Source organism: Podarcis vaucheri (genome assembly GCF_965113315.1).
Source record: "Podarcis vaucheri genome assembly, chromosome: 6".
NCBI classification, from domain to species: domain Eukaryota; kingdom Metazoa; phylum Chordata; class Lepidosauria; order Squamata; family Lacertidae; genus Podarcis; species Podarcis vaucheri.
Window position 1 is genome coordinate 36,439,694 of NC_138764.1, and position 13,936 is coordinate 36,453,629.

Here is a 13,936-nt window from a genome sequence, read left to right on the forward strand (position 1 = left end):
TTCTTGGACATTTGAAATACCACTCTGGACAGCATCAGCTCTGTCGTTCCCTCTCTGAAATAATTCCAAAATAAGGAGGGGAAAGATAACACAATTTTGCCTTGTTTCTTAATACAGTAGTACTTAACGATTGATCAAAATGGCAACTCGCTTCTATTCTAGGGGCTTTCAAAATTCCCAATGTTGAGCAGAAAATGGCAACTCATCTATTTCTCCAGCTCCTGGGACAAGTTGCAGACTAAGTAAGTCTTTGACTTTAGCTTGCAATTTCCCTTTGGCAGAGAGGATTCCAGTCCCTGGGGACGCAGTGTGACAGGGCAGTGTCCTTGCCTAACCTTATCAGGGTCAGGAGACAACAGCTGGCCCCCAAGGCTGCTCCTGCCTGCCAGGTGGCACTGAAATGCCAAAAAAAGGGGCTGGTGGTGGCAATTGGGCAATTGGTTGTCATCTCCAAACAGTGCCTATTTTATCCAACTGCTCCCTTCTTTTAAAGGGTCACATTGAAACTGCAGGTAAGTGTAGCATTCCATTGCAGAGACTGCAGTGCAGAGACATTTGAGGGCTTTTCCATTGTGTTGGCTCCGAAAAAGGACACTGCAAGTTGCAATCGGTTAGGAAAAAATTAAACAAGACCGCTGCCCCAAGGATAGATTGGCTCTAAAACATGGCAATGAGTGTGACTTCTAAATCAGACTAGGGCTTCCATATATTATTTAAATGAAAGAGAAACAAACAGGCACCCAAACAATAGATGCCATTTGCATGGATACACCAGAATAAAAGTGCATTTTGAATAACAATAATTGCTGTTATAATCCAGAGAAAAAAGGAGCAACATACATTAGTGAATTGCATATAATTTTCTCATGTAATTGCAAAAGGATTATAAGTAATCCTGGGCTCGCTCTGCCTGCTTATTCCAAAGTTCTTTAAACGTTTTCTGTTCTTGCTCAGATCTATCTCTTTTCTTTTCGCGTCAGACCGAAAGGATCCAGCCGATTTTATCTAAAAGTTGCCAGTTCCCAACTTTTTTTTATAGACCGTTCCCCTCAGGTGGGGATACCTATTTCTTTTCCCAGTACTTCACATACAAAATCCTTGCTGCTAGAATCATAAATCCTCGCAGCTAGAATCCCATTATAATTTCTCTCCCTTTTTTCTCATCTTCCAAAGCACTTGAATGCCTTCGCTTGCGCGACCATATGGCAGGGAGAAATCCCTGGAGGAGAAGCCACCTTTGCTGAATACGAACCGCTCCAAAGCGAAGACACGAGGGCCTGTTAGTCAAAGTGAGGCTGAAATGTGGAGAGAACTGATGAGATGTTGGACTTCACAGGGGTCCCTAACCTGTCCCCCTCCAGGTGTTTTTGGACTACAATGTCCAGTGTTCCTCACATACTGAGGCTCGCGGGAGTTGGGCATTTACACACCCCATGTGGAATTTCCTGCGCCTCCTAGGCTGGCTTGCTGCCCTCAAGTAGAGGGGAGGATGCTCTCCCCTCACCAGCAGTGAAGGACCTTTTGTGTGGGGAAACGAGGGAACTATATCTGCATAATAATATGCCGATACAAAGCCCGATACCGGTAATACCAAAGTTGCCATATTACCTGTTGCTAGGCCATCCTCCAACACGCTTGCAAACCTGGAAAATGTTTGAAAATCTTACATGGAGTTTATTTTTACAACAACCCTGCAAGCAGACCCTTTTATTTTCATTGTGCAGATGGGGGAGCCGAGGCATAAGAATGTAAGAAACTTGCTGGATCAGGCCAAGGGCTAACAGCGGCGGCAGACAGGATGCCCACGGGAAGTCTGCAAGCAGGATTTGAGCTTGACGGTTCTCTCCGCACCTGTGCTTCCCAGCAAGTAGCCATGGTGCTTAGCAGCTGCTGGCAGCCTTGCCTTCCATGAATTAGAGCCCTTCAAATGTGTGGTCATAACTTCTCATCGACTTTCCGCTAAGTAAAAGTAGGATCTTGTACATGGAGTCATGGCAGATCTGTTTCCCTTTGCCCCACATGGACCTGTGGAGACCCTAAACCGGCTCCACCTTTTGGTGGTATGGTGGTATGGTTGTGGCAGGTAGGTGAAAGGGGTGCTTTCCCCTAGACCAGGGGTTCTCAAACTATTTTCTCTGGGCCACATGTTCAGAATAAAAATTTGCTCTTGCCAAACTTATTTTATTGATAAGAAACACACTGAAAAACAAAAAACAAACAACTCCTGGCAGGGCTTGATTTATAACACAGAACACAACTATTTTATAATATGACATTCAGAAAGTACAGCTACATAAGAACAGTAACTATTCCCAAAATATAATCATAAATGAGCCGCTTGCCTATGTACCATAAGTATGTATGCAAACTCAGTGCAAGGTGTGAGCTTGCTTTTGCAGGGTAATCTCATTTGTATTAGGTATAATCTGAGACAGACAAACACACTTCTTGTCATCAACGCAAAGAAACCTTTCTCTTATCTGATCTTTCCTGTCTGTCAGAGTTGAACATCGCTCTTCACAACAGCATGTAGTGGAGAACTGCAGAAAAATAGCCAATGCTCTTTGAAGAAAGGCTTGGAGACTGTGGTTGTATATCTCGCCCCTCCCCCCATTATTGCTATGCTATGCGGGTGGCACTGTGGGTTAAACCACAGAGCCTAGGACTTGACTGATCGGCGGTTCAAATCCCCACGATGACGGTGTGAGCTCCCATTGCTCGGTCCCAGCTCCTGCCAACCTAGCAGTTTGAAAGCATGTCAAAGTGCAAGTAGATAAATAGGTACCACTCTGGCGGGAAGGTAAACGGCGTTTCCATGCACTGCTCTGGTTTACCAGAAGCAGCTTAGTCATGCTGGCCACATGATCCAGAAGTTGTACGCCAGCTCCCTCGGCCAATAAAGCGAGATGAGCGTCGCAACCCCAGAGTTGGTCACAACTGGACCTAATGGTCAGGGGTCCCTTTACCTTTTTAATGCTATACTGAAACGTTTAAATGTTTTGGGATTCTTTGAATCTTCCTGAGCCACTTGCCATCATCTCCTCCTGCTGCCACACCCTTTTGAGAACCACTGCCCTGGGCTCTAGCTATCAAAGGCAGAGGAGCCTCCCCAGACAAAACAAAACAAAAAAGGGAGAAGAAAGGGAAGCGGCTAAGCCCAACTCCCTGCCCAAGGTAGGCTCACTGAGGCTCGCGCAAAGTAGGTGCATTCGAGGGGCCAGTTGAAGGGTTAATTTCCAGGCGAAGGAGGGGAGAGGGAGCGGTGCTCGCCCCGCCCCTGCGCGTGGGGAGGGGAGGAGGTGCGCGGGGTAAAAGAAAAAAGGGGGAAAAAACTTCGCCTCTCCTGTTGTTCTCCGACGTCCTATCCCAGCCTGTGCAGCCTCGGGGCTGGAACGAGGAGGCGGCGGGAGGCCGTGTGCGCGAGGCTCCTGCGAGAGCGCTCAGCCCAGCTGCTGGCAGCAAGGCATGCGCATTGCAGGGCGCCCTCTCACCCCGCTCAGCTATGCCAAATATGTGGTGAGCAGCAGCAGCGAAAGGAGAGAGCGAGAGAGAGCGCGAGAGGGGACCATGGGGCGCTCCTGCCAGCCGGGCTCCGGGCTGCCGCGCTCGCCGTCTCCCTCAGGGGGACCCTTGCGCGCAGCGGCGGCGGCGGCGCCCCGCAACTAGCCCCCAGGCGGAGAGAGGCGACGACCAGCGCCAGGCATGGCTGACCCTCTGCGCAGGACCCTCTCCAAGCTGCGGGGCAGGCGGGCGCAGCGAGGGGCGGCGGGGGAAGCCGCCGGGCACCCCAGCGGAGGCGGCGCCCTTCGAAGTCGAGCCCAGCAGAATCTGGCGCGCCCGGGAACCCGGGCATCGTGCGCGCTCGGCAGCGGCGGCGGGGTCTTCGCGCCCCACCTGGAGGAGCCCACGCTGAGGGAGCCGGAGTCTTGGTCCCGGCGGGGGGAGGCGGCAGCGGCGCCTGAGGAAGAAACCCCCGGAACCCGCCTTTGCCCGCCCGAGAACCGCGTGGAAGGGACGCGGCAGCTGCCTCCGCCGGCGGCCGAGCTCTGCTTCTCGCCGCCGCCGCCGTTTCCCCCCCGGGGGGCGGACTCTGGCTCTGCCCTGGAGCGGGGCGGCGGGAGCGAGGAAGAGGACTATTACGACAACCACAGCCTGCCCGGCTGGAGCTGCCCCAAAGCGGCGTGCCAGGCGCAGGGGAACGCCGACGGCAGCGGGGCCCTTGGCAGCGGCCACTCCCAGGCACAAGAGAGCGCGGGCCGGCTTCGCAGCCAGCTGCAGGAGGCTTATTACCTGCTGATCCGCGCCATGCACGACCTGCCCCCGGCTAGCCCCGTCGTCGGGGCCCGCTCGCCGCAGCCCCTTGCCCACCCGCCGCCGCCCTCCTCCTCCTCCTCCTCGGCTGGGAGGAGCCACGATGCCTCAAGCTGGTCTTTCCCGCGCGGGGACGGGTCCCCGCCGTCGCGAGCGCCCGATTCCGGCTCCCAAGGCTCCGGCAGGGCCCCCGCCTGGCGCCGGGGCGTCAGCAAGAGCTGGGAGAGCCTCCCCGCTGCCCAGCCGCCCGCCAGACCGCCGCCCTTGCGGAGGTGCAGCAGCGACGGCGCGCTCGGCCCCTCGCCCCGGGGCCACCTGCTGCAGCGGCCGGGCGCCAGGCGAGGACTAGGCTGCGGCGGCCTCGCAGCTGCCGCCGGCTGCTCCGGCCACAGCAGCAGCAGCTGCGAGCAAAGCCCCGGCAGCCGGAGCGCTTGCGAGGGACATCCGTCGGCGCTGCCGCGGGACGACTTGGGCCGCTTGCTGGGCTCGGAGCTGTGCGCCGCCCTGGGCGAGGCGGTGGCGCTGAAGGGCGCCGCGGGCCCGGCGGCGGCGGAGGGGGGCGGCGGCAGAAGCCACGTGCGCCCTCCGGCAGGCACCCACGGCGGCCCCTTCAAGCCTCCCGCCGTGACGGTCCGGAAGCTGCAGAAATGGATGTACAAAGGACGCCTCCTCTCCCTGGGCATGAAAGGCCGCAGCGAGGCAGCGGGGGCTCCGTCGTCTTCGTCTCCCGCAAAAACATCCAGGACCTGCGGGCCCCCTCTGGGCAGAGAAGAGGGGCCGGCAACGCCGCCTCCTGCCCCCTTGAGGGGTCAAGGTGGAAAGGGCCTAGGATCTCCCTCAGACCAAAGAATCTTGCTGACAGGTAATGATTTTTGTGACCACCTCCCTCCTCCTCACTTTCCCATGGTTGGGGGTTTGCAAGGCTCCCCAAAGTTGCTCTGTTCTTTTTATTTTATTTTATGGACAGTGCTTTTAACAGCTGCTTGATAGAAAGAAAACACTTCAGTGCAGTTTGCCTCACCCTTGCATCCCTTGCACCCTTGCATTTGGGAAAAGCTTCACTTGGCTGAATTGCTTTCAGGTGCAGGAGACCTGCCTTTTGTTTATTTTAATTAAGGAGCAGGCCTACTCCAAACCTCACCTGCTCTGTTGCATTCTGCTAAAGGCAAAATAGTCTCAATTTCTGGGCCGGATGGAGTATACAACTAATGCTTACGGCATGTGAAGCTTGTTGACTACTCTCTGCAGTATTGCATAAAAATAGCAAGTTTGCCATAACAGGCATGCAGAGTGTTGAGAAAGAGACAAGGCTTTCGTAAAGTCTGCATGCCAAATACTAATTTGCAAGTAGTGTGTGGGATTCACATGAAGGGAAAACACACACACATACAAAAATGAGGTCACTTGTGTTTGCAGACCAGGACAAGTAGGTTAGTTAAAGGAAAGGAGGGTACATGTAGAATAGGAATAAATACTGTACAGTAACCATAACTTCTCCTTATTCCAGTGCGCAACCTGGAATTTTTTAAAAGCTTATTTACATCTCACTGATTTCATTGGGAGAGTTAAGCAGTACAGTAGCATAGATCTCCCCCATTCAAATTCAGCAAAACTTAAAAATAATTGCCTTTGGCTCTGTTGTATTCTGCCATCAAAATATTAATTAAGGGGGGAGGGGAGGAAAGGCGTAATGCTTCTGAGCCTCAATTTCTCCAAGGGTAAGTTGTGGGGAGGGCTTTTCCGCATCAAATATCACTGCAGGTGGAAAGCCGTCATAGCAAGGAGAGAGGTTCCATCCTAACATTTCCCCTTGCGTGCTGTTTTTCATGTGCAGGGAGCTTATTTTATTTTAGGCTGGCTGGGAGAAGAATTGAAATATTGAGGACTTGCCACATTTGCAGCATTTGAGCCTGGTGCAGCAGTGCAACCCCTTTCTCTGGTGTAAGAAAGCCTTGAGGAGGACCCTACCTGGCACAGGGCTACTGTAAATCCTATGGGGAGGAGCTGCCTCTTAATCAGTCCTCATTTTACCCCAAGTTGCAGAGCAAGGAGTTGCCCAGTAGCACTTCCCCTGCTGCGAATACAGTGTGAAAAGTCATTCTTGGCATGGAATGCAATTTGTCTCTCTCCGCCCCAGTTGCTGTTTTAAATTGTAAGCTCTGCGTGAAATCTTAATGGACGTGTGACACTTATTAACCATAAATGTTTAGTTACTTTGAGTACAAGAAGTATCCTGGAAAATACTTCTCTTTTTTTATCTCTCCCTCCCACCCCTGAAATCTCTGCCCAGTGGCAGGTTCACAAGTACACCTCACAATTCCCCTGACAAAACAAAAACAGGGGGGAGTGGGGTGGGGAGGAACATGTTAATGTTATCTGGTCAAGCACCACTGCCACATTTATTTCTATTGGCCCTGAGGGGGTGAAGCATTCCCAGAAGGGTTGGCAAATCAACATGGACGCTTCCAGAAAAATGCCTCCCTTTTATACATTAATCTCGCAACGTGTTGCTAAACCGTGTTAATAGCTCACTTATTAAAGTACCCGTATATGAAGTAAGCTTTCAGTTTCTAGGTCCCTTGGTGTTTAATTTCTCTATAAAGTCCACATTATTGTGGATAGTCCAGTATTGTATGTAGAAATGAGAAGCTATACGTTCGAACAATAGTAATAGTAATGATAATAATTAATAAATAATCAGAAAGTGCTTAATTATCTTTTTCTGGGCAAGCTTATAGTAAGTTTCCTTTGTGAAATACTTCAAGTTCAGCAGAACATTGGGTCGGATCCAAATTGAGTCATGCTTAGAGCAGCCCCATTGAGTTATTTATTTAGAAGATTTTCAAAATGCTTAATCAAAGAGCTTTCTAATTTAAATGGGTAGCTTAGTTGTCTTGATTGGTTTATCCTGAGGGGAGATACAGTCCTTTCCACCTGTTAAACCTGTCTTTGGCCCTCTGTGGTGTTCTGGACCATTTTCTGCTGTATCGCCTTCTGCTTAACATCCAAGAAACTGTACAGTTCAATAAATCCTATATTGTATTTCCTTATCTAGTTTCTCAAGACACAAAAGTGTGGGGAGAGACAAATATTAAAGATGCTAGTATGGGGGACGATGGCACCTACTTTAAATCAGTTGTTGTGTTCTGTACTAAATCAAAGGCACCCTTCACAGTCCCCAGGTCACACGAAAAAAATCAGTACTTAGCACACCACTGACCACATTCTGTGACAATTAAAGAAAGACCTGTGTACCTGCTATGTCTTTAAAGCACATTCTTTCACTCAAAGTAATTATGGGCACTGTAGTTTATTCCTTACAGAGATGCAATTTCCAGCAATCCTTAAACAGCAGTGCCCAGAATTTCTTGAGGAAAGTAATGCATTTTGCATGTACTCTAAAGGTACAATGTGTGCGCAGCTGATTGAAAGTATTTTTGAAACAGACAAATTCTGTATGTCAGTGTAGGCCAGTGCTTCCCAAAGTGGGTGATACCGCCCCCTGGGGGAGGCACTGGAACAATTGGGGGGGTAGTAACCTCTGGTGCAATTGGGACAGGGCATTGAATAAAAATAGGGGAGCAGTGGAAGCATGAAGAGAAGAAAATTTTGAAAAACTGTACATGTTTCATCCGTTGTTTACAACTACATCTTTATTTACTATGTTGTAGAACGTAGGTAGAAATATAGATACATAAAAGGTCACAAATTTGTCACTGCACCTTTCTGTTTGTTCACATAAAGAAGGTAGATTTCCTGGGGGGTGCTGGGTAATGTTTTGTTTTTTCCTGAAAAGGAGACAGTAGGCCAAATAAGCTTGGGAACCTGTGGTGTAGAACGAGGCATGCTTCCTCGTAAGCAAGCCCCATTCTGTTCAGCGGGATTTACTTCCAGGTAATAAGATCACACAACTCAAAAGACTACACAGGGTTTGAATATATTTTGTCATTGCATCTTAGCACCCCCCCGCACCCCCCACCTTAAATAACTTCTAATTAGGATTGCTGCAATAAATCTACAGGATCACTGTGGTGCTTTGCCCTTGTTAAACTTGCTTCTGCTGTTTTTGTAAACTAGACATAGCCTTAGGTCTAGTTTGTACATGTGTGATTAATGTTGAGTAGCTATTGATATGAGTTATGCGTTGAGAATCTGCTCTCCGGAGGGCTGTTAGATTTCCTAACCTGTCCCTAATGGAGGAGGGAAAACTTGCCCTTTTAATATAGGGTGGACATTTGTGAATTGCTTCACGGTCCTACAAACACAGAGATGTGTATCTTGCTAAGGTGCCCAGTTGTACAGAAACAGACTGTGCAGGAAAGGGAATTTCAGCAAGTGCTCCTGTCAAAATTCTCATTTCTACGGGGCAGTTAAAGAGAAGGGATTCTCCTCCTCCTCTGCAAATGTTGCCCCCAGGGGCAGCTCATGGCAACTGGCCCCCAGTACCCTCAAGTGGCCCATTCTCCCACAGCCATGGCTGTGATCAATCTAGATCTTGCAGGAAAGCCCGGGCATTTAACAAAGCTCCAGCTTGGTGTTAACAGCGCGTGTGTGAAATAGTCACTTGCATTAGCAAGTATCGATGCTTTTTATAATGAATGAACCAGCTTGTAAGTTAAACGTTAATAACTTAATTATTCAAATACTCCTCTTTAGCAGTGTGTGGTCTCTAATCTTAACTGAAAGAAGCAGTTGCTTTTTAGTACAGTTTCTTTCATGTTTTAACTTTTCCACATAAGTGTGTGTAGAATAGCTGCAGTGGAAAATGCTTTTCGAGGGTGCCTCCCCCCCCCCCCCCCGTTTTAAGTTCTGTTTTAGGATTATGCCTGGTTTAAAGTTTCATTGCTCTAAATCCTCCTAGATTTATTGCAAAACACTGCTTCAGAAAAATATAATTAGCCAGAGCATTCTAAGCATTGGTTGCACAATGGTACTACATTCTGTGTATTGTTTTACAGACATGGGAAGGTTAAAATGCACATAATTACAAGGTGCCTGTTAATTGTACAGACTTGAGTAGTCACAGGAAAAGGAAAAGACTTACCGTATTCCAGAAATCTGGGTTGAGATGTAAGAATGCTTCTTGCCCTATACAGGGGCGGACTTTAGTCTTTCAGATTTCAAGTAATAACAAAATATATAAACCAACATAGCGAGTGATTATTATTATTATTAGTAGTAGTAGTAGTAGTATTTTAACAAAGAACTTATCCATTTGCATTTTTAAAAATAGGCAGAATGAATTCTGTCTGCTTAAATAGGTTGTATGGATGTTTTAATATAGTAGGATGCTTGGATCTTATTTAATATAGTAGGATGCTTGGATCTCAGGAAGCTGGCCGACTGTTTATTTTTATTATTGTATTGCTGATACTGTGTTTTGTGTTAACGTTTATTGTTTTGTGTATTTACTGTTGTAAATTGCTCTGGGGTCTTAGGACGAAGGGCAGGATGCCAGTGAGAGAGAGATTCTCCTGAGGAATAATTGTAAGCAGCCAGAAATGGGGTAAAAGGGAACCTTCACCACATCTGGAGGAACAAGAAGACATGAAACGCTGAAATAATGCATGATTAAATGATTGCGTCTCCCCCCCCCCCGTGCCCCTTATATATTATTCACAGGGAGCATAGAAGTTTTAAAAATATCCCCCCTTTCTTTTAGAATAAACGTTTGTTTTATGAAACCTAGGAAGAGTGACATTTGTAAAAATGCATCTCAGATAAATCTATTCTTTGGTTATTTACTTTCATCCCAGAAGGATGAAAGAATCTGAACTATTCAAGAATCTGGTCCCTTGGTGGGTCATGATAGCTACATTATAGCATGCTCCCTAACTTAATGTTTATCAAGCAGTGTCTGATATTGGGGTGGGGGGTGGGGTAGATCCTTTTCTCGCTGTGTCTGCACACTTGGAATGTGATGCATGTTCAGACACGACTGTCCTACCATTTGTAGTTACTTCAAGACTTTTATTGCTGTCGGATCTGTGCATCTGGTCAGATTTGAATATTTAGCCATCAAAATATACAGCCTCCCCCTCCCTGCTTGCTATCCCTGTTGTATATTGAAACTGTGTGGAATGCCTGTATGCTGATGCCTGTATATGGATATATTGTGTGTATAATGTATAGCTGCTTAGATTGTAGTCCTTTGATTTAAAAAGGGCAAAAAGTAAAATCAAGGGAGTTCCGTTTCCACCAGAGCTTTACCTTTATGTCAGCCTTTGTCAACCTGGTGGCCTCCAGATGTTTTGGGCTGCAGTTTGCATCAGCCCCAGCTAGTAAAGCATGCTGAATGGGCTGGTGGGTTTTGTAGTCCAAAACCTTTTGGAAGGGCACCAGATTGGCTGCTTTACGTCTATGAAACAGAAGCTTTTTTCAGGCTTTCTGAACACTTGCAATGTGCTGCGGTAGTCCACCCCACTCCCCAATTTCAATTTGCTCTCTCTGTTTCCCTCCTCCCCGTCCTTTACAGATTTGATTGAAACAGTGTACATACCGTCGGTGAGCAGAAGAGAACTTAAGAACTTCAAATCCACCGAAGTCGCTGAGTGCAGGCCTCGGATTGCCAGCATCACCGTGTCCAAGAAACGTAACTGGCTACATCAAAGTTCTCCAAGGGTGCCCAATTTGGAAAAAGGAAGCTCGTATAAGAAAATTTCAAGAGAAACGCACCAGAGACAGAAATCGCCCAGCCCATTGCTTGAGCCGAAGATGCCTCACCTTTTCCCCAAACTTCTAGGGCATGAAAGCCCTAAAAGAAGAATTGGTTGCGTACGAGCTGTTGAGAATGGGGCAAGCTCTTTGGCACGGCGAAACTGTACTTTAGATTTTGGGGATGATAACGACGCAGATGATGAAGGAGAAATATGGTACAACCCTATCCCTGAAGACGATGAGCCCAATTTCCCTGGTTTTAATGCTGACCATTTGGACCCTCAAGCCATTAATTGCAAGGTGCCTTCTGGGAATGACTTGGTTAAAGTCGTAAGGCCTAACGAAGGCCTCGCACACGTCTTAGACTGTGTCGGAAACACTCTGCCCAGGGAAATTAATGAAGTAGATGGTGTACATTCCATGGAACATTTGCAAGTACACAAGCAAAAGCCTACGTGCAGTATTCAGACTGGGTTTGCAGTGGAAGATAGCCCCACATTAAAAGGTACTTTGGGAGGTAAGAGGAGTGCAAACATTTAACCTACAGCAATGTTGTTAAATATTACATTTCATAAGGTAGTACTAGCTATCATTTTGGGGTAAGCTGAAAGTCCCATTTCTCTGGAAGTTCAAGTCTTACATAAGCATTAATTCACTCATACAACTTGATCAATGCATCTTCATTCAGAAATGAACTGATTTTTTTAACCAGACTTACTCTTTTAGAAAACTTTATTTTCATCAGGGCTACTTTGGGTTTCTTCTGTAACGAATTCTGAAACTTTCATTTGCTCATGTAGAAACATCTCTCCCAAACGTTCTTCTAGTAGGTTTGCAGAAACACTATTTTCAGCCACGATTGGGAATTAGTTATATCCTACAATATGAGATCTGCCATTGATTTTTGTTTGCGTAGAACTGACAACATTTAATTTTTGTTCAGTTCTTAGAACAAACTATATAACACAAATTGCCCGTTACAACTTACTGAACATTTTTCTTAATAGTGCTGTCTATAGGGATATGCCTAACATTGTTTCTGAATTGGCTTTGCTTCTCATGGTTGTTTTTAAAAAACAAAAAATTGAAAACATAGACATGGATCAAGGGGGGGATTCCATTTTGTGTGTGCTTTTAATTTCTACAACAGCACAGTAATGCTTTTCTTGAGACATACTAGCTATGAGTTCATCATAATATATACTTTATTTGCAAGCTGGGAAGGTGTAAATATGACTGCTGTAGGAAATCTACATGCATTTTATGCCATGTTTCATGGATTAATTTCTTAATACATACATAGCTCCCATGAGTATTGACAGAGGACTTCTGATAGATTAAATTTTTTTTTTTGAATTAAGGGAAATTATATAGAGGCTTTCAACTCACTGGGGAAAACTTACTTGTTGCTTAACTAAATCAGGATTGGTTCATGATTGTGGTGCCTATAATGAACCCTGGTGAAATTGATTGCAAATTTACCCTATACTGTTCCTTGTGTCTTGAGTTAATGAATACAGCCTTGCCTCTGTGTGCATTGAATAGTAATCACATTGAATGCAATAATTGATGAAGAGAGTCCCTGCTGTTACGTAATTGGCTTTATTGCTAAGGAGTACTTAGTGATTCTTTTAATCCTGTTAAGGTGTCTACAGTTAATTTCAGTCAAAGCTGAAATGACAGCTCCTTCAGACAAAATTGTCACATAAAGGGCAGCAGGGCAAATCAATTTGTTTGTGTGAATGTGTAGTACTGAGTAGCACATGCAGTTACTCTGAAGTGGGATGTAAATGTCTTCATGCCTTTCAATCATAGCTGGTTGTTACTGTCTTCTGCCTAGTGATTTTCTAAATATTTACCCCACCCCTTTGGGGTGGAGCAGATGCCAGCTTATGTATAGTTTTTATGCTGAGTGTTGATTTTGAAATAATTTCCTAGTCCATAATTGACCCGTTTCCATAACAGCACAACAGATATGATTGCTATATTTCCCAGAATACCTTTTAGCAGATCTGGAATATCATCTAATCATCCTTGTTGCCCGTAATGGGGACTAAACAGCTTAACCGTTGCATGCAGACGGGATTTTGTGTAGCGCTTCTTCAAGGGGACTTACTAATAAATGTCTTTAATATCTTTCCAGGTTCTGATTTGCACTAAGTATGATTTTTACTGTTACTTTCCTGCAAATCAAAATAGGGCTGCCATCAAACACGCCATTCAATATCAAGCTTTGCAACAACGTAGGGGAACTTACCTTTCCTGCCATTGCTCCACATTGCTGACTGTTGCCGATGGGAAAAAACACAAAGCGTGATGTTGTCAGGACACGGGATAACTTTTACTAGCCAGTGCAGAAGGGTGAACTTGGCATGGTTGTGCTGTTCACAGCGACAGTTGTGCTTTGTCCATTTTTCATTCGACTCTTCTCCCTGACTTTTAAAACCAGGGAGAGGCAGATTACATACTGCCGCCCCTTTACAAAGAAAGCAACTTTCTCTTCCAACTCTGCATGCATATATCTCAACCTGGCAACAGAACCATCCCTCCTGAAGGGCTACTGAAACAGAAGTCTTGAACTGCGTGACCGCAGAAAGGCTGCATGAGTTAGCTTCTCAGTAAGCATCACATTGTTTAATACTCATCATGCTTTCTAAGGGACTCGCATTTTACTGTCTTATTTTCTTGGTACAGAATTATCCTGTGTGTGCTATGCCATATTTTTTTTAACCATTCCAGAATTAAGCAGCAGGCCTCTCATAAGAAAAAAACAGCAGTCCTTAACTGCCTGCCTGCCAGCCATAGAGGAAATCTCTTTTTTAGACAATTGCAAGCTTTCTGAAAATAAGTGTCTCTCTATTGCTATTTCCATCTTAACTATAGTGTTTGCTGCTGAGGTTTTCCGAGATAATGTTTACTGAATTATACCTAGCATCCTTAAGACTTCCTCAAATCATAAAAAAGGGAG

The 13,936-nt window shown here is 46.3% G+C and overlaps 1 protein-coding gene across 3 annotated transcripts in view; it reads left to right on the top strand.

Annotated features, from left to right (window-relative positions):
• Nucleotides 1-3,151: 3,151 nt before the first annotated feature.
• SYDE2 (synapse defective Rho GTPase homolog 2) overlaps nucleotides 3,152-13,936 on the top strand; it is a 42,812-nt gene continuing 32,027 nt past the window's right edge. The window contains exons 1-2 of one of the 3 annotated variants that reach the window (XM_082227712.1): nucleotides 3,152-5,173; nucleotides 10,787-11,485. In XM_082227712.1, coding sequence (XP_082083838.1) covers nucleotides 3,703-5,173; nucleotides 10,787-11,485 — 2,170 coding nt within the window. In that variant the 5' untranslated portion in view covers nucleotides 3,152-3,702. The remainder of the gene's footprint in view (nucleotides 5,174-10,786; nucleotides 11,486-13,936) is intronic. The other 2 variants (XM_082227711.1, XM_082227713.1) reach the window with 2 other exon arrangements.